At 36.5% G+C, this 24,274-nt stretch overlaps 1 protein-coding gene and 1 non-coding gene across 2 annotated transcripts in view; both read right to left on the bottom strand.

The window, feature by feature from the left end:
• The window catches only part of Dnah3 (dynein heavy chain 3, axonemal), a 52,406-nt gene that overhangs the window by 11,731 nt on the left and 16,401 nt on the right, over positions 1–24,274 (bottom strand). The window contains exons 27-65 of the mRNA XM_089697678.1: positions 23,995–24,123; positions 23,444–23,645; positions 22,906–23,058; positions 22,306–22,529; positions 21,782–21,950; positions 21,273–21,378; positions 20,408–20,577; positions 18,674–18,788; positions 18,105–18,319; positions 17,657–17,863; positions 17,446–17,517; positions 16,786–16,929; positions 16,239–16,424; positions 15,738–15,964; positions 15,193–15,373; positions 14,631–14,778; positions 14,121–14,209; positions 13,860–13,973; positions 12,933–13,058; positions 12,366–12,526; positions 11,795–11,938; positions 11,357–11,476; positions 10,619–10,784; positions 9,845–10,097; positions 9,386–9,512; positions 9,076–9,187; positions 8,559–8,672; positions 7,924–8,101; positions 7,326–7,430; positions 6,913–7,074; positions 6,175–6,361; positions 5,835–5,955; positions 5,213–5,380; positions 4,527–4,762; positions 3,956–4,139; positions 3,360–3,496; positions 1,812–1,949; positions 1,097–1,334; positions 541–748 (exon numbers count right to left, since the gene is read on the bottom strand). Of these exons, the coding sequence (XP_089553804.1) occupies positions 541–748; positions 1,097–1,334; positions 1,812–1,949; positions 3,360–3,496; positions 3,956–4,139; positions 4,527–4,762; positions 5,213–5,380; positions 5,835–5,955; positions 6,175–6,361; positions 6,913–7,074; positions 7,326–7,430; positions 7,924–8,101; positions 8,559–8,672; positions 9,076–9,187; positions 9,386–9,512; positions 9,845–10,097; positions 10,619–10,784; positions 11,357–11,476; positions 11,795–11,938; positions 12,366–12,526; positions 12,933–13,058; positions 13,860–13,973; positions 14,121–14,209; positions 14,631–14,778; positions 15,193–15,373; positions 15,738–15,964; positions 16,239–16,424; positions 16,786–16,929; positions 17,446–17,517; positions 17,657–17,863; positions 18,105–18,319; positions 18,674–18,788; positions 20,408–20,577; positions 21,273–21,378; positions 21,782–21,950; positions 22,306–22,529; positions 22,906–23,058; positions 23,444–23,645; positions 23,995–24,123 (6,236 nt within the window). The remainder of the gene's footprint in view (positions 1–540; positions 749–1,096; positions 1,335–1,811; positions 1,950–3,359; positions 3,497–3,955; positions 4,140–4,526; positions 4,763–5,212; positions 5,381–5,834; positions 5,956–6,174; positions 6,362–6,912; positions 7,075–7,325; positions 7,431–7,923; positions 8,102–8,558; positions 8,673–9,075; positions 9,188–9,385; positions 9,513–9,844; positions 10,098–10,618; positions 10,785–11,356; positions 11,477–11,794; positions 11,939–12,365; positions 12,527–12,932; positions 13,059–13,859; positions 13,974–14,120; positions 14,210–14,630; positions 14,779–15,192; positions 15,374–15,737; positions 15,965–16,238; positions 16,425–16,785; positions 16,930–17,445; positions 17,518–17,656; positions 17,864–18,104; positions 18,320–18,673; positions 18,789–20,407; positions 20,578–21,272; positions 21,379–21,781; positions 21,951–22,305; positions 22,530–22,905; positions 23,059–23,443; positions 23,646–23,994; positions 24,124–24,274) is intronic.
• On the bottom strand, positions 2,302–2,383 carry TRNAL-AAG (transfer RNA leucine (anticodon AAG)). Its single transcript has one exon. It is a non-coding gene; the product is annotated as a tRNA-Leu (tRNA).

A 24,274-nucleotide genomic window follows, 5' to 3' on the forward strand; every position in this document is an offset into this window, starting at 1 on the left:
TTTTTTTTATTTGTGAATGTTCTACCTAACAGAAAAAAATGTAATTTTAAAATCTACGTAGGTGATTTTAAAATATATAAACTTATACAATATGTCTACGGAACTGCAATTCATTACATAAATAAATTGAAATAAATTACGCTTTTTCCACACTGTGTCTGTCATTTACTCTCTTAAACTCACCATTCTGAAGCCCAGTAACCGGAAAAGCTTGGCTTGGTGATGTGACGGTTAGTCAACACCGGCACGATGATCCTCTCCAGCATCTCTTGTTAACTCTATCTTATCATATTTATCTATCACTCAACTTCTGTCTGTAAGTTTTCTGTCTCTCCTATATCTATACTTATATATTATAAAGTTTATTTGTTTGTTTGAACGCGCTAATCTCAGGAACTACTGGTTCGATTTGAAAAATTCTTTCGGTTTTAGATAGCCCATTTATCGAGGAAGGCTATATGCCATCACGCTAAGACCAACAGGAGCGGAGCAATACAGGTAAAACCGCGGAGCACAGCTAGTAGTAAATAGAACTCTCACCATTCTGCAGCACAGTAACGGGAAAGGCTCGACTGGGATATGACGTCAGCCAACACCGGAACTCCTTGTGCGTGGTCTGCGGCACGATCACTTCCGCGCAGATCCTCTCGAGCTCGCCCATCCACGAGTCCATCACGTGGCAGTTCTGCAGCACCACCCAGCCGCCGGTCACGATCGCTTGGCTTATCATGTTCGCTGCTATTGGACCCTGAAAAAATATTAATAAGTTCCCGCGGCTTTGTTCGCATAATGAAAGGAAATTACCATGAGATTGAGTTGTTTTATCACGGTAAAAAGTTTCTCTTTTGCCTCCTAACTGACTCTAAACACAAAAATTACCAAACAAACACTCTGTTATGATACTTATGATGTAAAAGAAATACAAACAAACAATAAAAAATTCATTTAAAATTAACACATTATTTTGTGGCAGTAATGTTCAAAGTCAAGAAAACTCTGCCTAATAGACCCTAAGGCAGAGTTTTGTTTCGGCCAATTTTTGAGCATGATTGCGAGACAAGTGCCCCTAATTACACCAAAATTGCCCCTAAATTACCTGTCCCTGCCCCAACGAAATTGTCTCGAAGCTGACCACCTTCCTCTCCATGGAGAACTTGACCAGCCCCGACATGGGGTCGGACCCTGGGGACAGGATGAAGATCAGCGGGGAGCAGCAGTTGCTGTCGTTGTATGACTTCTCCAGGTCGAAGGGGGGTGGTTCGATGTATGGCCGACCCATTTCCTCCACTACGTATTGTTGGACTAGAGGGATTAGCTTATCTGGTCGGATGCATCTGGAAACAAGAGTTGTATATAAAATCTATTACTGTACGTGTGTATGTGGAATTTAATTAACTACCTACCTATTTAGCTGCTGATAAAAACTTGAATATCTTCTGAATGTGGTATGAAATTCAAAATATCTAATACAATAATAAGAATATTACAATGTTGTATAATTTTTCATTTAAATTAGTAACTAAAACTATAAGAAATCTTTTTCAACGTTAAAAATATAATTTTCTTTATTTTTGTACAATTTTTATCTCGTTGGTATTGTTATTTATGTTATAAAACTGTGTACAAAAATATGAATACAGTGCTTTATTTTAAAGATTATTAATTATCGAGGTTTTAGACTTTAGTATATACATAGTTACTTTAAGTTTTATATAAAGCGGGCGAGGCTGCGGGCGGAATGCTAGTGCCCAGTACATAATAATTGCAAAATATGCTAACCTAAAACCTAAAAGAGTAAAAACAATACAAACCTCAATATAATAAGCTTAGGAATGCCGCGTATCTCTTCATACGGGTGTGGAAAAGCAGCTTCATGCGGCGCCGACAGATCGTAGAACTCTTTCCAACTTAATATGTTGGCTTCGAAGCTTTCTTTGAAACCCCGCAAACTGTAAATAAATAAATAATAAGCATTTCTTCTAAATCCTCTATAAATAAAAAGAAACTTACCATTTGAATTATTTCAATATAAAAATAACTGTAATATAGGTCATTGAGTCAAATGGTAAAACATAATACAATTAGCATAATATATAAACACTCTATTCAAAGTCGTTAAATATCCAAAATGTATTTATTTGAATACTTCGATATATGTATAAGCAATCTTAATAAAAACAAAAAACACAATAACACAATTATTTTTTCAAAATGCACAATTATCTAAATCTTTCTCTAATGAAACCCAAAATGTAATAAACAAAAAACAGAATATTTAAGAGAAAATAAAAAAAGATTATATGGCAGCGGTGGGATTCGAACCCACGCCTCCGAAGAGACTGGTGCCTTAAACCAGCGCCTTAGACCGCTCGGCCACGCTACCCACATGTGAGCTGCGCCAAATTAACAACAAGATGACATGACATGTTTAATCTATTCATAGAGCTATTTTTACCTCATCACGATAATAATATATTATCTTCCATTACGCAATATCTTGCGTTTAAAAATAAACAACATTTTCCATCCAATAAAATTGTACCTACTCAATACTGGTCTAATTATAATCGTTCATTATAAGAATTAAACACTTAATAAATATTTTTTCATTATTAAAAATATAATTTCAATTCTTTTAAATGATACGAAATTTACATACGTATAAAAGATATTTAATGGATATTGATAGAGTTTGATTAGTTATATTATTTTTATATTCTTCATAAATTTATATTTATAAAGCATTGCATTTGAACGCCATAAAACCAAAAAATATGAAATTCAGTTTGATTAGTTATCTTGTTTTGTGCTATCTACTGGTAACATGCAGTGTAACATGTTTTGCTTTACACCTTATTCTCGTCACTTTGTACTCTACAATTTGGTATGTTATGCAGTACATAAATTGCGTCTTACATGTGTTCTAAGATCTATAGTGTAAATACTGCTGTAATGCTGCACTATTATATTTTGTACTTTACATGTTTTGCGTTACATGTTTTTCTCGAAACGACACACTCTACAATTTGCGATAGACTAAACGTTTTTTCTGCAACTTGCGATCTACATGATGTTTTCTTCATGATTTGCTCTATATCATTTGCTCTATATGATTTGTAATACATTATGTGATCTAAATATTATGCTTTGCAATCTGTATATATCATATTGTGTTCTACAATCTGTACTCTACATAATGACATTCATAGAGTAGACTAATCAGTTGAGCTGAGAGCAGCGCACGATCGTGCAAGGCGTGGTGGGAACCACGCCATGTTTGATGTACACTACATATCGTGTTCTACACATTGTGCTCTTTTATGCCCTGCTACATAATGCTCTACATAGAGCAAACCCACCCGTTAAGGTTAGAGCAGCGCACGATCTCAGACCACGCCTTGTCGGAGAGCCAGGCGGGCGCGGGGTTCTCGTAAGGGTTCTCCAGCGCTACACCCCCAGTTAGCAGGAACGACACTAGATCGTCGTCTATTTCACCCTGAAATATTACATAAATAACGGTCACGCAATTTTAAGGTTTCCTAAGGTAACCTAAAAAAAGACACCAGCTCTTTGTTTACCATAATCAGCGAGCCAATAAATCAAAACAATAAAAAACAAACAAAAAATTTGAAAAAGTTTTCTTTATTCCGAGTAGGGACTTTTGCACGCCTCATAAGCGAAGCGTTGAGGTGGGTACTACTGTCACTTCGCGCAAAACATCTGATTTTTTTAATTTTTCAAATCATTTAAAAAAAACAGTTATTTTTTACTTTTAAAATTACAAACATAACCTTCAAGTTTATTAATACCAGTTTAACATCAATCAAATGTAGTAATTTTTGGTAGCCAGTAGAAATTTGTAAAAGAATATAACTTTTAATAATACATCGTCAAGAAAGTAAAAGGCTTGAATTTATAGCACTAAATATTCCTTTCACGAAGAAACATAACTCACCCTGGCCCTCAAGATCCCCAAAGTCAGCACCAAGGAAAATATCAGCTTATCCTTTTCAAACAGACTCCTGCACACATTCTCATAGATGCTGCGCGTGAAGAACGCGTTGAGTCCTTCGAGACGCTCGTCCAGTATGTCGCTTTGTGGGGAGTTTAGTATCGCTTGGTTGTATAGGTTTATGAACCTGTAGAACATAATTATAGTTTATATTCGTTAAATAATATAGCATCGGGTTCCTCCTAATTGTTTTATATGTGGGTCGCTCTGTGTGTGCTTATTTTGTCACATTATTGTGATTTAACTATTTGTTTCAAGGATGTTATGTTACTCTTATATTTTCAGGTAAAAGATTCGCGTGGAGATTTTTTTAATTATATTATACTGAGTTAATGTAATATCTGGGTCTGGTAAAATACCAAGAATGCACATTAATCTAACAATCCTATCGTTTAAGTAATATTTTTCGTTTCGTAAAGAAACTTCTAAACATTTATTTTTTTTATAAAATGTATTAACATACATTTTATAAAAAAAAACTGCACATTCAAACTTCTCATACAATACAACTCACCAATTCAGCGAATACTGGTACATCGGATCAATATTGGACAAATCAGATATACAGAAGAACAGCACAGAGCTATGCTTAGACACCGGCACGTAGAGAAGACGGGCTTCGTCTATCTCCTTCTCTGTGATGGCAGCAGATGCTTGTTTCGCTTCTATCTCTATGGATAGAGTTTTGGAAGAGGACAGGATCTGATTGGCCGATTCGTCTTCTAGAATGTTGCCGGCGGATGATAGCACCTAGAAGTATAACATATACATTATTCATGTTATTAAGTTAATAAAAGAAAACTGTGTCCAAATTAAAATTTAAACGATATAAATAAATTGAGTATTAGATATTGACGTACTGTAAACTAGTCACAATTGCCTATTAAAAGGTCGACAAAAATGTCCGAACGGCATATAAATGAAACATTCATTGCAATTGACACCTTATTTCGTAGCAATAATCATGAAAGTCTATTGAGACTCATTATAAAACTCTGCCTGATAAACGCGTAAGCAGGGCTTTGCATAGGACATTTTTTTTAAGATGACTCCAGTCGTTTATTGAACGTCAATATTCGACAATCAATTAACACCCGTAAATCCAACCTAACCCATTGAGCCCCGAACGGCCCGATCGGTCCGCGACACAATAGATTTTCTATTGTGTCTGTGATTCCGGGGTCTGAGTTATTAACTAACCTCCAATATCTTATCCTCAATCTCCTTCAAGGTCCTCTTATTATTAGCCCCTTCCACGATGAGCTGGTTCTTCTTCAGCTCGAGCTCGGGTCTGTCCTGCGCCACCACGATACCGAGAAGCTGGTCTTGGAGACCTTGCGGGGTTATCATGAAGTTTAGGAGTGTCACCTGGTGAGATAAGAAAGTTATTGCTAAATTTCCTGTTGAGAGAAAAGTTGTTCTTGTGGTAAAACTTTTAATAAAAGTTGGTATTGATTTTTTTTATTACATTCAATGTAGTCTTATATATAAAAATGAATCGCAAAATGTGTTGGTAAGCGCATAACTCGAGAACGTCTGAACCGATTTCGATAATTCTTTTTTTAATATATTCCTTGAAGTACGAGGATGGTTCTTATGTAGAGAGAACGTAAACATGTACCACGGGCGAAGCCGGGGCGGACCGCTAGTATCTTATACTTTTTTTACGAAATAATTCAGGATTTTTAAGTGTATAGTGGAGCATAACTGGAAGTTATATGTGAAAGAAAGATTTTTTTTGCTGAAACTGCAGAAACTCTCTTTCGTCGGGGATATTTATTTATACAAATCAGATAAAAATAAATATTATTATCATAAGTACCTTAACAGCGATCTCGGGCAAATAATGAGGATTGCTCAGTCTCGTCGTAATATAGAATCGAAAACTGTGGCTGTACTCCAGTATATTGTCACCCAGTTTCAAACAGTCTATACCTCCTGACCTGAAACATCGTGTAAAGAAAATTATGTGAACTCAATATAATCCTATAAGTATAAAGGCCGTAGTGAATATTTCAGACTTAAAAGCTGAGGATATTTCAAATTATTACTGACAAAAAACCCACGTTAAAAATGGCATTTTTACCAAAACCCAGCGGTTTTTTTTTGACGCTCTAGGCAAATTTATGGTTTAGTTTCGTAAGATCAATTCTAAGTATTACCTGAAGATATTCCTGAGCAGCACGGGCTCGAGCACAGCGTCCAGGTGTTCCCGGATGTTCTCCAGGATGACGGGCAAGCCCAGTTGTATCGCGTTCTCGAGCACGCGCACGTAGTTCGAGTCCGTCAGCTTTATCACTTTTAATTGGTTATCGCGCTCCATGTTTTTCACCCATTTGTTCGCTTGTTCTGTGGAAGCGAGGAAAAGAAAAGTTACCAAAGCAGTAGATTATGTTAACTTCTGCTACTAAAAACTATGTATGTTGCCATTGGTTCTAAGATTTACTTTCCAAAAACAAATATGCCATAATTAGCGTCAAGATGTGTCAGAAATTTGTGGTAAATATTGTATAAATTAATTTAATCCTCTTTTTTAAAACTTTCGATAAATAACAAGTACTTACCAATCTAACCAATCGTTCGTAATATAAATATGTAAATAAATAAATATTTATGGACATTTTTTCACACACGGCACGATTTGATCTCATACTAAGCTTTTCGCTTGTGTTATGGAAACCAGATTTCTGATAAACATACATATTTAATTTAAAAATATATACTTATATAGATTATTAACATCCAGACACAGAGCAAACACCGATGTGAGCAAACACCGATGTGATGACACAAATATTTGCCCCCGGTGGGAACCGAACCCACGACCTCTGACTTGGCAGGCAGGGTCACTACCAACCAAGCCAACCGGTCAGTCGATAATATAGAAGTAGCCACATTACCCTGCGGGTCAATCATAAGCGGCCACCGTCTAGACTTCTCCACTATAATTCCGTTCTCAATAGAGAAAGCGTCCACAGGCAACCCGGCGATATTCCACGCACGAATCACAACTGGTTCCCCGAGGGTGGATATTATTGTGAACGTCTCTGAGCAAGGGATATCTGCAAGAAAATGGCATACCAAAACAGTTGACAGAAACGTTTCCAAGCATAATATATCTGTGAGGGAATAAGTAGCAGTATCGAACTAGGAAAATGTTTAAAATTGATATTTCATGAAAAAAATAGTATGTATTATGTGGGAAATAAAGATACAGAAATGATAAAACGGCATTCGCATTTTATATTCTTTAGTTACTATTTTAAAATATTCATGAGCTAACGTTTAAGGATGAAATGTTTATGAAACATACTTAAATCTATTGTCCGCTGATTCCACATTTGCACAATCTCTCTCCTGTAGTTCACTGTGTAAGGCCCCAGATAAGCAATAAATCCAGCCGACAACAGCACATCGCCTGGAGTACAGAAAAAGAATATTTTCCTTATATTATAATATTATGAATGAATCGAATAAAAAAAAATGTGTGCGTGTACTAGTGTACACGCGTAAGAAGTGAAACTTCTTTATGACCTTATTTTTCAAAAAATAATTTACTATATGCAACTTTACAGAAATACGTCGAATCATGCGTGGTAGGGATAAGAAAAAGATGGCACGTAACGGAAAAATGTCACGTGTAACGCAAAAATGTTACATTAATTTTTTTTCCAACCCCGATAAAGAAGTTTCACTTCAAAAAATAAATTTAAACATCTATAGAGTCAATATTGAAAGACAGTATTTAACTCTTGTTTGCGACATAAATTGGTTGATTGATGATTGTGGAAACCTTCATGTCATTTTTTTTTTAACTTTCCAAATTAGCAAATAGTACTAATCTCAATGGAAAATCTATTTAGTTGTAATACATAGCTGTATTTATCTTCTGCAGGTCTATAAAATCTCACCAATAATATTATCCAGCAGGTTCTGCAGCTGCAGCGCCAAATCTGTCCATCTGGCCTTCTCTCCCCCCAGACCGCCGATCAGTTGTTCCGCTCGAGATAGCTTCGTGGAGCAGAGATCTATCTCGTCTTCTAGACCTTTCTTCTTGCGAGTCATTTCTGCGAACTCGTCGTTAAGCGCCTGGTGGATGGGGCAATTTATGTTTTATTGCCATATAAATTGAGTCTTTTTTTAAATAGTCATATTTTGTATAAATTTATTGAAGTAGAAGAAAAAAAAAGTTGTAACTGATAGAAATGGTAGATCTTTAGATGTCCTACCGTCTAACAAGCTCTAATAGATATATGATTAGGATTATGCTTAAAAATAATAATCTTCATTTTCAAATGTCTGGGAAAGAATAGTAGACAAATACAACAGGAATATATTGCAATATATACGGAATTAAATTATCAAAATAAATAACAAATAATAACGGAAGTACCAAACAAGATTTCCCGACATCTTCTACCCTTCTAACAATCACTCCAATATAACAAAATAATTTAGGAAAACTAACGTCGTTTTAATGTATAACGTAGACTGTGTATGCTAGATCTAGTAATAAATATTTATTATTCTAGTAATAAATACAGACCTGCAACTTATCGAGCACGCCCTGCAGCTGCGCTCTCTTCTCGTTAAGAGTATTCATCTGCATCTGCAGCTCTGATTCAGCTTCAGCAAGCGCCGCTTTCTTTGGTGCTACCACCTGTAAAGTAAATAAGTGTGTGAAGACTCGTGAAGTTTCTAAATCAATAAAGATATGATGGTCTGTTTGATTGTAATAGATCGACTAGGAATAAGCTCGAATGGATTCATTATAGAAGGCTAGGCTTTTTTCAAATTTACACTGAAAAAAGAGGATAATATTGTAACGACAAAAAAATTTGGAAAAAATTAAATTTTATGAAACAAGGTCTCCTTAAATTTTAAATTTCATCAAATATTACATAAATATGTACCAGCGTATTTCAGACTTATTTTTTTAAAGTAGCATTTGTATAGTGTATTTTTTTATTACCAGTGAATTTTCAAAATAGCAGACAAACAAAAATGATGAAAGTTTCACTTTAAAAATATACCCTAATGCATTACAAAAAAGTGTATATCACCTTAATGACGCGATCGTACACGTCCATAGCTCGCACCCACTTGCAGAGCCCCTCGCACGCGGACGACACTTTTGCTATCACGGCTGGGTCAAATTCACGGTCCGGGATGTATCTGGCATGCGAAATTTTTCATAAATACACATGACATTACTGATTTTTAGTTTCTTTATTATAAATTGTGATAAACTACGTAAATGCAGAAAAACGATATCGTTAGTTTATTTGGCCAGTTTGACATACAGAATGCACATTTACACAAAACCAAAGATTAAAAAAAGTAAAAATTAAACCATGAGTTAACAATACTGACTTGTCTCTAATTTTCTTCATAATTGTAGGTGGAATGTTGTCTTTATCATAGTTTTTCAAGCTCTCCAGGAATTTCATATCTCCTAACATCTTTTGCGATGGTCCCCAGAAGTCTTCGAAAGGCTTGCCTAAAACGGAAGCCATAATTTAATAATTTTATCTTAAATTTACACGAGTTTAAGATAAAATTCAAATTTACACAAGTTTAAGATAAAAATCTTGTTCAATGATTGAAAAAAAAAATTCTTCAATAAAGTTAAACAAAACATTTACAAGCTCATTTCAAAGTAAATGTAATATCAACCGTTTTAATAATCAGATAAATAGTTTTAAAATATGTTTAATTTCTAGTTAATAAAAACTCAGAACCACACAAAAAAATGTCCAAAGCAAAACTCTGCCTACCCATCTATTAGGCATCTATTACAACAAATTGAGTGTTTTGCTCAATACAACCCACCATTAGGATCCATCTTCCTATCCCCCTTAATGCCCTTCATCACGCACACCGCTTCCATCACCAGCTTCACCCCAGCTGGGGGGTTCTTCATCGACTTCACCAGAGTGATATCTGCGGGTTTGAGCGTATTCAGCGCATCTAACGCCGCTTGAAGCGCTGGCACCGCTTCAGCGAGATCTGACTCACAATCGTCCTTGATCGCTTGAGCCGCTGCAGCCGCTTCGTTGGCTAGCGCTTCGTCCGCGCCTACTATCTGGTAATGCAAATTGGATTAAAAAGATATTTAAATAAAGTAATGTTAAAACCAATAAATTAAAATTGTGAAAAGATTAGTAGTTCTTAAAATGATACAATGAAAGATTAGATCTCAAGGAAAACGATCATGAATGAAAATTGTAATACATGTAATTTAAGAGGAAAATTCTAACGATCCGTTTTATGTGCTTTTTTACGGAAGAAAATAAAAAGGTACTAGTGAGCTATCAATCAAGTTAATACTACTCATAAATCAAAACCAGCATTTCAATAAGTGCACCTACCCTTATCTAAATGAAGTAATCTGCCATACACCAGTCAAGTTTTTAAAAATCAAAATATCATAAAAAAACAGCGTGTGTGCCGAGCATAAGTGTCAAAAGTGAAACTTCTTCTTCTTTGTCAAGAAATCGTCGCCATACTTCATTACGAGACTATATTGGCATGACGCGATCTTAAAATTTTACTTTTAGCGCGCCTAAAGAAGTTTCAATTCAAAAACGAAAGCTATTTTTTCACCTCTTTCTGCTTCTCCACCACAACAGTGTCCTGTTCGATCTTGATCATGAGCTTTTCTGTCTTATCCGATGTCTCAACGAGCAGCGGCTGCAGGTCGATGAGGTTCTGCTGCATCACAGCCACCTGGCCCGCTGCGAACTCCAGCTGTTCTAGACCTGTCTCGTACCTGATGATGAAGGAAAAATATAGTTAGCATTATTTCATAAACCTAAAATATCAGAAAGATTTTTTGCAACAATTTTTTGTTGCGAAGTTCATCAGAATTCATAAAATCAATAAAAACACTTTTTTTTCTATTTTTGAAGTGAAACTTCTTTATCGGAGTTGGGAAAAAATTTAGTGTAACATTTTTTCGTTACGCATGACATTTTTCCGTTACGCGCCATCTTTTTCTTATCCCTACCACGCGTGATTCGACGTATTTCTGTAAAGTAGCATATTATAGTAAATTATTTTTTGAAAAATAAGGTCATAAAGAAGTTTCCGGCTTACGTGTGAACACTAGTACACGCACACATTTTTTTTTATAACCTATTTCGCAATATAAAAAAAAATATTGTTAATGAATACCTTATTAACATGATTATTTATTTTATTTGAAAGTTCAGATGTTAAGGACAAAATACGATCAAAGTAAATCGTTGACACATTGCTACAGGTGCTTGGTGAAGCTGTTATATTATATTTAAACATTATTCACCTTTGAGTTTGATATAAAACATGGTGCTAAAATCTTACCGTATTCGAGCCTTAGTGATCTGGTCAACTTTCAAAGCGTATAAACTCATGAACGCCTTGATAAGCTCCAAATAGCTCGTCGGTGTGACGTATACTTTGCGCTTTTGATCTGCATAAAACCTATAAAATAATATGTATGAATGGTTAGTTAGTATTCAGACATAGAGTTTATTAGTCTCTTTATTTTTAAGCGTAAAACCAAAGGGCAGTATATTATGTTATTTTTATTTTTGCACCTGAAATATGAAATTCCTTGCCGATTGTATGGTATTGTATTTTAATTTTATAGGCTGATGTATTTTATTAATTTCTAATAAAATGCACTGGTATGTACAAAAATTCGTACTTTTTACGAATGTTTACACACAAGCTACTTGTTATTTTCTAGAAGGTAAAAAGTAAATTCGTTGTAAACACTATCGACACTAGTGCACGCACCTATCGCTGAGCGTCACAACACTAGTGTGGAACAGCTGGCACATCACTACGCACGCGTCACGCAGCTCGTCGCCGACGTTCTCCATCTTGGCTATGAACATCGACGCCACGCGTTCCAGTGCCTCTGGGGGCCATGATGTGAACCTGGGTTTTGAAATAAATAAAATATTGGTAAAACTTGCCATACAGACGCGATATAATATAACAATAATTAGTTACTTATGAATACAATTGGCAGTTCTACTAGCTTTACCACATTTGCTAGATGGATTTAATGCAGAGATGTGTTGTTAGATTCGTTGTAATTCTGAGACGGGACACATCAAAGGATGTCAAAATTATAAAGAAGGTGTATTTCTAGAGTCAATTTAAAGAAATTAGAAAAGATTCACGATGCTGTGTTCTTGGAAAAAAATAACAGATAACAGAAAGAATCATAACAAAATTAAATCTCACAATTTCATCTCAGATTTACCACGTTCATCTGTACATTTTGACCCATGTAGAATAGCTTGTTACATATAACTTTATTAAACGATCAAGTGTCCTAACAATCACCAAAAACACAAACCAATCAATAGTAGCACAATTTATAAGCGACGGGAACATCCTCAAGCGGTTCCTGAACGAATCCCCAATCGGTGACATAGCTAGCACGATTCGCAGATTGGCCTTAACACGCTCCACGTAGAAACCGAACATTGCTAGCGGCGTAGTTTCTATTTTCTTGCCCTGTGAATAAGATGTTTAACTGTCTTAGTTACTACAGACTATACTAAAAAGACGCTATTAAAAATATATATTCTTACTAATAATATTATCAATGCGTAATTGTGTTTGTCGCAACGGAGAGATAGATGGCTAGAGTGATATAGGCTCCTTATTACCACATTGAATCACCCCATTACCTTGGGATTTTTTTTGACTACGAAATTTTTTTGACTACGAAAAGAGAAGATAGAGACACAGAGAATGCTCCACAATTTTGTTTAAGCCAGTTGATAAAACTTCCAAGAGATCGTTTTTTTAAGAAATGCTTGATGACACATATATCCTCATTTCATTGGGTTATAAAGAACTGCTAATAATAGAAAATCCATCGTTATTTGAAGTCAGCTAAACATTATAATACACTCACACTCTCCCTGACCGCCGCTTGCATCTTGTCCAATATCTCCACTTTTTCGTCCATTCCGTACAAATTGGGAATATCGCCAGTATTGAGCAACATGTTGATATCTTCCACCATTCCTTCGTACATTATCTGGGAAATAATATTTTACTTACATTTGGACTGAAAATAAACTATAGACTGAATTCAGAATCTTATTTGAGATTACGAATTAAGACTCTGAATTCAGGTAGGTTATCCGGTTGTGTGAGGCCAGACTAAGTCTTAAACTAAATCGATTGTTTGAAAAAGTAATATATTTTTCAAAACTTGCGTAATCTATATAATACTAGCTTTCCGCCCGCGGCTTCGCCCGCGTTTTTAGATAAAACCCCGCATAGTTCCCTTTCCCGTGGGATTTCCGGGATAAAACCTATCCTATCTCTCAAGTTGGATCGAACTGCACATGGTGTGCGAATTTTATTATAATCGGTTAAGTGGTTTAGGAGTCCATTGAGGGCCAACATTGTGACACGAGATTTATATATATTAAGACTAGATTTCCGCCCGCGGCTTCGCCCGCGTTTTCAAAGGAAAACCCGCATAGTTCCCGTTCCCGTGGGATTTCCGGGATAAAACCTATCCTATGTGTTAATCCAAGTTACCCTCTATATGTGTGCTAAATTTCATTGTAATCGGTTCAGTAGTTTTTACGTGAAAGAGTAACAAACATCCATACATCCATACATCCATACAAACTTTCGCCTTTATTTATATATATATAAATATATATATATTTATATATATATTATATATTAAGATATACACCTATAGAATAAGATCCTCACCCAAAAACCTTGTATCCATGTTAATTTATCTCCAGAAGTCCTTTTTATTTTTGTCCTTTGTGTCTAAAGATATGATAGCTACTCCATTAATATCAATTTTACTCACTTGATTATCAGCAAATAGGAATACAAGCGGTTTCCCAATAATGCCAGCCTTCATCAACATCTTTCGTAGATCGTCCCGCCACTCGTTCTGACCGTACACGCGAGATATCTCGATCTGTATGAACATTTTAATAAGTATAGATTTTTTTCCTAACCTACACTATATGTTTAGTAAAAATTTGAGTTTTAAAAGACAAATAAACAATTAACAGCTTGGAAGGATCATATAAAGATGGCGTAAAACGTTTCTATGTATGAGTACCTGTATGACATTCATCTCTAAAATACTTGCTGCTAACTTCACTGCACTACTTCTGCCGCTTCCTCCCACACCGACCAATAACAAGTTCCCTGTAGGGTTTTAAAATTCAGTTTTTTTTAATGTTTAATAATGAAGTAGAATGAAATGTTTAAGAATTAAGTTAGTCCATTTATAAGCTTCAAATATAATGGAATTTAATAGAGATTAAATTTAGTGTACATCACTTACAACACTAACACTTATTAGCAGTACCAAAAATTCTAGACAGACTACCATTCAACGTCATTAACCCGTAAAAATATACGTATAAAAAAAAAGACGTGTGGCACTCGGGGACTGCCGCGGTAAAGCTATTGCATGCTATACCTTCAAGCCACACCTCCGAGCCCGTCGGAGTGGGGAGCGTGAGGTTTTTCGTTACGCAATTTCTGGATTCGGTCCCCGCGCTCAAGGCCCGCGATAGAAGCTATGCAATAGTTTAAAAAATTAGATTTTTAATCCTATAATTACCATTATCCTGCAACAGCACACGGGTACATCTCGAGATATGATCCAGGGCATATCGGAACATGACCAGCGACATCGGAGACGACGACACAACGTTGTACTCTTCGAGATAGTACTCCATCTTTACCGACATGTCGTCCAGGTCCATTACCTTGGGACATACATACAGTATATTCAGCTAGTATATATTCTAGCTATTAGAGAAGATCGATGATATCTTGTATTGAGTACATAAACGAGTACACAATTATTATTTTTTTTAATATTCAATTCAAAATTTACTTGTACACGTTTATGGATAGACTTTCTCAATATAAAAAAGTTGAACTTCATCCAAATTAAATTAATATAAAAATATATATCGATCGAATTGAGAATCTCCTCCTTTTTTGAAGTCAGTTAAAAACACTCACATCACAACATCTTAATAACCATTTATTCAACGATTCAATCAATTTAATAAAACAAACCCACCCTCTTTCTGTCGAAAATACACCCAGAACTAAATTTAACTGGTCAAAAACAGGGTCACACAAAATCATCTAGCAATATTCAGCCCACATACCTGGTCATAAATCTTAGGATCAGCGTCCGGCTCCATATAGTTGCCAAAGAATATATTCGCCGCATGTTTGTTCGCGCATTTCTCGCCTTCGGGCACGTAGCCCAACTCCGTCAGCACTTGGTCCATGTGCACGCGGTAGTTCGCGTACACCGCTTTGTAGACCACGTCGAATAATTTGAGCCTTATGGGTTAGATAATAAGGGTGCAATATGTTGTGTTAGTATAACAATAAAAAATACAAATTCCGTTGCTGATGGTTGTTGCGTGTTATAACGTGTTACGACGTTTTGTGGCGTGTTACGGCGTGTTAAGGCGTGTTGTGGCGTGTTACGGCGTGTTGTAGCATGTTGTGGCGTGTTACGGCGTGTTGTAGCGTGTTAAGACGTGTTACGGCGTCATACCACGTGTTATGGTTTTGCGGTGGGTTACGACTTGTTACGAACGTTGTGGTGTGATACGACGTGTCGCGGCGTGTTGTCGCGTGTTGCGGCACACTGTGATGTGTTACAGCGTGTTGCATGTTGTGTTGGGTGTGACCATCATACCTATCCGCATCGTCCACCAATCTATCGTAGAACACGCGATACGTCTCATGTATCCACAACAACACGAGCTTGTTAACGTCACGCATGTGTGACGCGGGCACGAGCAGCACGCCCTTGATGACGCGTGCGAAGTCGCGCAAGTTGAACAGATAGTGGCACTTGCTGGGTGTTGGGAGGAATTGGAGGGTGACGGATTTGTAGACCTCCATGGTCGCGCTGACTACGCTCTGTGGTAAGGAATATATTTTTCGAACAGTAGTAGAATCAAAAAGTTGCTAATACACAAGATTGTCAAGTTATATCGCAATGAATTTTTTATTCCTGGCAGGCTTAAAAGTTCATTTAAATCATCAAAGCAATGCATAAATTTACAAAATTAAATCTACCCACCAATTAACTATTTCAGAGGAGCACAAACATACAAATAGTCAGTAGGACTTTTTTATAAATTACTTTAAGTAAAGTAATAATGATAGCAATAATGAACTTTATAGCACTCACCTTGCTCTGTCTAGCCAGTGTATCACTGAATCCCTTCGCAAAGTGCCAATCCATGATCGTACCGAAGATCTTGTTAAGGGTGTTATCTTCAAACGAGTCGAGTGTGATGAGCACTGTGTGACGTGTTAGTCGTGACGAGATCAGGTTGGACCCACCACCTGGAGGTAGCATCGCTGAGACGAACAGCTGGAATCATTGTATACAACTTATAAGTTGAGGGTGGTTTTAATTTATAGACGGATTGAAGGAATGTCTGTTTGTTAGTGCTCATTTCTGAAACAAGTGAATGGATCTTATAAAACAACATTTAACAAAACACATATCTACTTTTATATTTTTCTCCCAAATCTCCTTAATCGTTGGACCAAATTTAGAAGAATTTTCAGTTTGACATTATAATATATTCAGATGCTCAAAAATATGTCATCCTGCGTGTTCCTGCTTATCTCGAAAACAGTGGACCATTTAAATAGACATTTCGCTGACTGTTAGCTACATCAAACTGAGCACCCTGTATCCCCACAAGCCCAGCACACCCTACACGCACCACGTCCACCAGCTCCTGGCGCGCCATCTCCTTGAGGTCGTACCAGTGGCCGTGGTCGATCCACTGCCGCAGCAGCTCCAGCGGCGGCTGCGCGCCCCACTGCTCCTTCTGCGGCATGCTCAGGTCGTCCACGAAGAGGACACACTGAAAGAAATAAAAAATTATCCTTGGAATAAAAACTAACATAAAATAAGCAGTAATCTTATCTTACTATTATCCTATCCTACTAATATCTAGCTAGTTAAGTATAATTGTAATATTTTTTTTAATAAACTGAATTAATTGGATCAAACAATCAGCTATCTCACTCATGTGCAATTGAAAACTAATTTTAGTCAAAAAATAGTTCGATCAATCTAGACATCTATCTATCGAAATTATAAAGAAATTGTTAAACACGATTGGCAAAGTTTTATAAAGTCATCTAATAGGGAAAAAATATGCGTCGTATTTTATGTAGATTATTTTTACATAATAAGCGTATGAAAAACTTGCCATTGAGCATAGTATACTATATGCGGGACATCCTGTATATTGAAAATCAGTTTATCCATGACTACATTGCGGGGCGTTTTAACATCTTTTGTTACTAATATCTGATGATATTATATCAGCAAATCATAGTCATTTTCTTTTTCAAATATTCAGCTGAGTACATACCTTTTTACCCATAGATGGACCAAACACTCCTTTTCTTCGTCTATCAACTTTTGACATTATTATATCTTGCGTCTGAAAATAAATTGTTCAAACTGGGTTAAATATAAAATAAAAAAATACTTAGTTGTTACTCTGATTTAAAATAAAAGCGTCTCCATTAACTTTATAAGTTTCCAGAAGTTATAATAAAAATTTGGCTAGAAATACTGACCTGATTCGCGGTAGTCCTAGCCGAGAAATTAATCGTATTAGTGATATACTTTTCCTTGGGCAATGACAGGAGGAAGTTGAGCACTAGCGAAGACTTCCCGGTTCCCGTGGGGCCCACCAGTAAGATTGGAATCTTTGACTTCACCATCTTGGATACGAAGAAGCGAAGACAGGCGTTCTCATTGGTGAGGATTATTAAGTCGTTCACCTGAAATTAAAGGGTATACGGAACAGAAAAATTATTTCCCTACTGTCAATAGGAACTCTATCGTTGTAAGTTTTGCTTAAAAATTTGGGACATTATTTATTTTTCATAAAAGAACGAAAAATAGTTTTGCTGTTTTCTCCCCATAATAGTCTCTTTTACACCTGTAGAACACGTCATTCATCATAAGAAACCAAAGTTCCATACAGCAATTATCCCAACCCTATTTTCTTTTTTCTAATACCTTAGCAGTAGGCGGTAGAGGCGCCTCCTTCTCCAGCTCGACCCAGGGTATCCAGGTGCCGTTGTTTCTCTTATCATACACATAATCAAACACCGTATCCTTGTCCTGGAACAGCTGGTTCTTGGTCAGTTTGAACGACTTCGGCTTGGGGTACGCCGCGTTGCTACCGTCTAGGAGCTTGCGGAAGAACGTGTCGAATGCTTTTCGACTTTCACCTGTGATGGAATAATGTCAGAATATAGAGAATACAAAATATTAACTTTAATCTAGGCAGTTTTCGGAAGAATGTGTCAAACGCTATGCTACTTTCACCTGAGATGGTGAGATAATATTTAAATACAGGTGGATTTTTTTATTCTTATAATATATCCTAGTAACTGTGGAAAATACGTAAATAATGACTGAATTTTTCAATTGACACCAAATTCTCTAAAAATAATATTATCCTCGCTATTTTTGCACTTTTCCCTAATAATATTCTATCTATTTTTTAGATCTATCAATCTTCTTATTTTTAATTCCAAAGAACTTAAGAAACAGTTGCTTAAAATATCATCATATCTACTAACCATTGATAGAAGGTGCGATGCCCCAGAGCAGCGCGAACACAAAAGTACACTGCAGCCACATCGTGCTGAACTGCGTCTCGCCTTCCAGTAGACACGTGAACAGACGGGTGAACGACTGGGATAGTAAATAAACCATGAAATTTATTAAGTAAAAACGCGAAGTTGTTATTATGTTCATCGGGTAATTAGAGATTCATTGATTATTAATATCAACTGAAATGGTAAGCCCTTGTTTAAAAGAAGCAGCTATTTCTACTATTATATCGTTAAAATAACGTGCAAGTTTATTTCATAAATTTATGTAGTCACTCTGGAATCACCAATAAAAGCACCTATTGATAAAGTAAGACAAATCCAATGGTTACCTATCTTAATCTCGAATTTTAATATTCCGAATATCATAATCCAGAAAACGTTTGGACATTTTTTCATAACCCCGAATTTTAAAATTTCGAAGTTTTGTTTGCCATATAATCGCAACTCCGAATTTCATTTGCCCATTTCTTTATTTGTACGACGTTTTACAATCCAGACGAATGAGTTCCAGACATACGAAATCTAAATGCACTAAATCCAGATGACCGTAATCCATATGCACGAAAGCCAGATTTTTAAAACACAAATTTTTGAAATACAGTTAATTGATATACAGGCACACAATGTCCAGATTTTTGAAATTCAAATAAACGATATCCAGCAAAACGTAATCCTTCCAGGGGGACGCAGCACGAACCTAACCTAACCTTCTGAATAGATTTTAACACTTTAACCTTTCTGTAATGGGCAAGTAAAACAATAGCGAGTCGGTTCTGGCACTCGCCGGCCGCTGCCGCGGCATGCTCGCTTCGCTCGCTGGGCTCGTGCATGGGGGGGTCACAGTTCAAACCTAACCTAACCTACTGAGTCAAATTTGACACTTAAACCTTTCTGTAATGGCCAAGTAAAACAAAAGCGAGTCGGTTCTGGCACTCGCCGGCCGCTGCCGCGGCACGCTCGCTTCGCTCGCTCGGCTCGTGCATGGGGGGTCACAGTTCAAACCTAACCTAACCTACTGAGTCGAATTTGACACTTAAACCTTTCTGTAATGGCCAAGTAAAACAATAGCGAGTCGGTTCTGGCACTCGCCGGCCGCTGCCGCGGCACGCTCGCTTCGCTCGCTCGGCTCGTGCATGGGGGGTCACAGTTCAAACCTAACCTAACCTACTGAGTCGACTTTGTCACTAAAACCGGTCTGTAATGGACAAGTAAAACAATAAATTTACTTACTAACAATGTTTATTTTCAGTCGATAGTAAAGGTATAATCACGATTGTATGGAAATCAAATAAAAAGATTATGAAAATCTGGCAATAGTTTATCTGTTATACGATTATATGGGAACCAAATAAAAAGATTATGAAAATTTGGAAATAATTTATTTGGAAAATGGTACGATGGGAAACAAAAAAAAGTATTTTGAGAATCTGGTATAATGAGATCTGTATTATGAGAATACGGTAAACAAAAAAATACTTTTTAAAAATCTGGTTTTGGTGCATCTGGAAATTGATTCATCTGGGAAATTAAAAAAGGAATTTTGAAAATTTGTCATTCATTACATCTGTCTTTTAAAAGTTCTAACAACCGTTTTCGGGGTTTTAAGATTCGGGTAATAGAAATTCGAGTTTTTAATAGGTTACCAAATCCAATCAATAGATATTAAAATAAAACGTGTTATAAATTCACAAATCTCACATAAAACTGGTGTATCTCGCCCACTTGCACAAAGTGCGTGCACTTGGCCTGCATGAACTCAAACATGGCGGGAACCAGCCAGTCAATTAACTCCTGGATCAGTTCAAACTGTTCCGGGATCAGCTTCTTGCTGAGGTGTGTATTGTATGATTGGAGGAACGCACGCCAACCTGGAATAGACTCTATGTTGTAGCCCTTAAAGTTGATAATGGTATGATGTAGAATATTTAAAAAAAAGACGGGTTGCACTCCGGGAGTGCCGGCAGAAGTGAAAACTTGATTATTAACGTTCAGCATGTTTGATATTTTGGAATGGTATCCTATGTCTTACGCATGGAATATAAGGGGTAAAAAAAATCCGTCTTACGCTTTTTCGATCAGGCCACGTGTCCTGACGCAAGTTTAAGATTTTATACCCAACGCCGCTAAAGAAGTTTTCACTTCAATAATTGTAATAGTTTAAAAATTGTGGACTGGATAATATCAAACACACTTGTTATGGTCGTGTATGGGCGATGCAATTTGCTTACCACCAACATTTACTAATTTTTCGTATTCTTTGGATATTGAATACGTTTGGAAACGACATTAAAACATCGTAGTTATCTGGATTGGAATTGAAAAAATAGAATCTATACTAATATTATAAAACTGAACAGTTTGTTTGTTTGAACGCGCTAATCTCAGGAACTACTGGTCCGATTTGAAAATTCTTTCGCTGTTAGATAGCCCATTTATCGAGGAAGGCTATATGCTATATATCATCACGAACACGACCAACAGGAACAGAGCACTGCGAGAAAAACCGCGGAGCACAGCTAGTAGGAAATAAATTGAATTCACTGCATAACATTTGGATACAAACCCAATTGCTCAGGCTCCATATAGATCATACCACAGCGTGACACAGTGGCGGGTGACGCGAACTCTAAATCCGCAGGTTCGAATATTAGATTCATTTTGTTTGTCATCTGTAAGGTAAATTGAAAAGAATAGCACTAATTTCGTATTAACTTTATTTTATTAATGAATAATGAATAATGTATCCTGCAAATTTCAATTTTAATTATATAACTATATTATATTTCAAAAATATATCAGTCTGCGCGTCAAGCAGAATTTTTAAATAAACGACACAATAGACTTTGAAAATTACTACATACCACCAAATAATAATTTCAATGAACGTTTCATACAATAGGAAATTTATTGACGACATTTTAACTGTCGATAGCGAGTCTGATGAAATATGTCGATAATTGTGAGTCAAGTTATGTGTGTGCCACCACCAATCACATCATGCACACATCACCAATCACCACCATCCATCAGCAATCACCGCCAACCATCACCAGCCACCACCATCACCATCACCTGTATAATCTCGCCACTCATCAGGCACAGCTTCTTGTTATCATCTAGCACGGTGTTCATGTTCTCTATCCACACCGCGTCCACGGGCCCGTCGAATAGTATCCATTTACGATCTCTTGTTATAGACATTGCGTATTCGCGGAACGCTATCGCTAGCACGCCGTCTGACCTGAGTTAATTTTATATTGAGAAATATTATGTTCAAAAAGAGCGTGTTTGCCGAGCACATGTGTCAGAAGTGAAACTTCTTCAGCAATATTCAAAGATACCCAAAACCGACGTTGATTTTACTCTAAACACGCCGAAAGAAGTTTCACTTCAATAGAAAAAAGAAGTTAAATACAAAAAAGAATATAATTATAGTAGAATCAGTATAAGTGGAAGTAGTAGCATCAATAAGAAAACGAACAAAGATTGACTATTCAAATCCACCCTAAGGGTGCTTTCCACTAGATATGTGCGAGGATGTATAGCGAAGAATGTGTTATCTGGTGAAAAAGCACCCTTAAACATAACATACTAACCATTCATGACTAGCGGGATCGAAGCAGCCATACAGCTGTCCCATAGTGATCGCTTTCGGGTTAATAATCCGGTATATCGCACCAAACTCCTTATGCCTTGGCGGAGGCTTCATCAATTGTAACGCCCGGAGAGATTCCGCGAGGCTCTGGTAGGCTTGTGTCTTACCACCCATGGGGGGACCCACTATCATGAACCCGTGACGGACTAGCATCATTTCGTATATCTACAATATTTAATTATTGTATAGAATAGCATAGGAGATAGTTATAAATAACGCAGTTAAATATACATATAATATTACGTAAACATGTAAAAAAAATGTAGTCTAACTGTGTGTGAGACGAGTGAGAGAGTGTTATTACGAGATAAATATCAGAGGGCTAAGCCGCGAGTGAAAACTTTTTTTATGTACAAGCAAACAAAGGGGCACAAAATTTACCAAACTCAAATTTATTTTAAAGATTCTCTTTTCCAATATCCACTTTGCCACTTCTTTGTTACTTGGAATTTAAAATGTATAAGAAATTTAAAAAAATAACCAAAATGCATATAGATTCAAGCCCCTTTTTTGTGAGGAAATATAGAGACTTAACCCCTACCTGTATTATCTTCTCCAGATACCACTCGGTGGGCTGCAGGTTTCTCTTGTCCAGTTCTTTGTTGATACACTTGAGTAACTCCGCGCGATCTGGTTGCGGGATTTCCACGCCCGGGAATAGATCAGAGTATATCCCGGTGAATAGGGGTACGTCCTAATAAATTTTAAGAAAATGCATATTATTTCATTATGTATTTCGATGTTTCAAGCACTTTATACCGAACGACAGTTACACTGATGACACTGTCTTGACGGTTAGAATAGGATAGTACGATCAGGAGAACACTGTTTTGGATCAATATAAAAATATTAATTACTAAATAACAATCACTCAAGCTTCTCTCTTGTACTCTATCGAGCGATAGCTGTTAAGATTCTTATACTGCTAACACTTCTATAACTACTTCCGAACTTTTATAATTTTTATACGATAAAATCATCGAACGAGCACAATGAATCTTTTTGAAATCGAATTTGAACTTGATAAGAGCAAATACAAAGCAGCGATAAAACACTTAATTTCGCGTCATATTTCTAACCTGCGACAAAAACTTGGGCATATTGACATCAATAATGGCCCTCAACACCAACTGTGCCTCATCTTTATCGGGATAGTTCTTCTTGAGCGCCCCGGAGGCGAGTAGCACCGACTTGACCGCTCGCATGCCGTAGTCGTAGTGGTTCTGGGAGGATAGTTGCTCCGAACAGAGCTTGTACGCTTGCACTATCTTGCGGGCTAGACTGGAAAGTGGTGGGAAAGTGCTTCTTAAGTCCTTCTTAAGTCTTATTGAATTATTGACAAAAGTTTTGATACGAAAAGAACTGTTAATAGGAAGCGAAACCGCTATGAATAAAGCTTCCAAATGGATTTTAGCAGATCTTCTAACGAATGATTCTAATACAATATTATAATCAAAAAGTATATGCTTATATAGTAAAATCTTCCTCGAGATTGCCAGAGAACCAATCTTTCCATAGGTGAAAATGAAAATCGATGGATTAGCTTTTGAGATTATTGCAAACAGACAGAAAGATAAATACAGCTAAGGACTTTTTTAACATAGGTATAATATGTTATAATAAAACTCACGGGCCAGCATTGACAAATCCGTTGGAATAAAGCGTGATCTCACCGATCATGGCGTAATCAGGTACCATCATGGCCACCGTGCGGAATAGCACTTTTAGATTGTCTGGCAATTCTGTTCGTCCGGCGTACCTGTAAAACGTTATTTTCCTCTTTGCGAACAAAAACATACATACATAATTTAGGGTACAATTTTATATAAAATGCATGAGGAGGTGATATTTTAATTCGGACTATCAGTGATTCAGCCAGTATAAACTGCATAATAATGGTAAATTTTAAC

Source organism: Colias philodice, chromosome 8 (assembly GCF_061535455.1).
Source record: "Colias philodice isolate Cphi_HAF_F1 chromosome 8, ilColPhil1 Martin Lab GWU primary, whole genome shotgun sequence".
Lineage (NCBI taxonomy): Eukaryota > Metazoa > Arthropoda > Insecta > Lepidoptera > Pieridae > Colias > Colias philodice.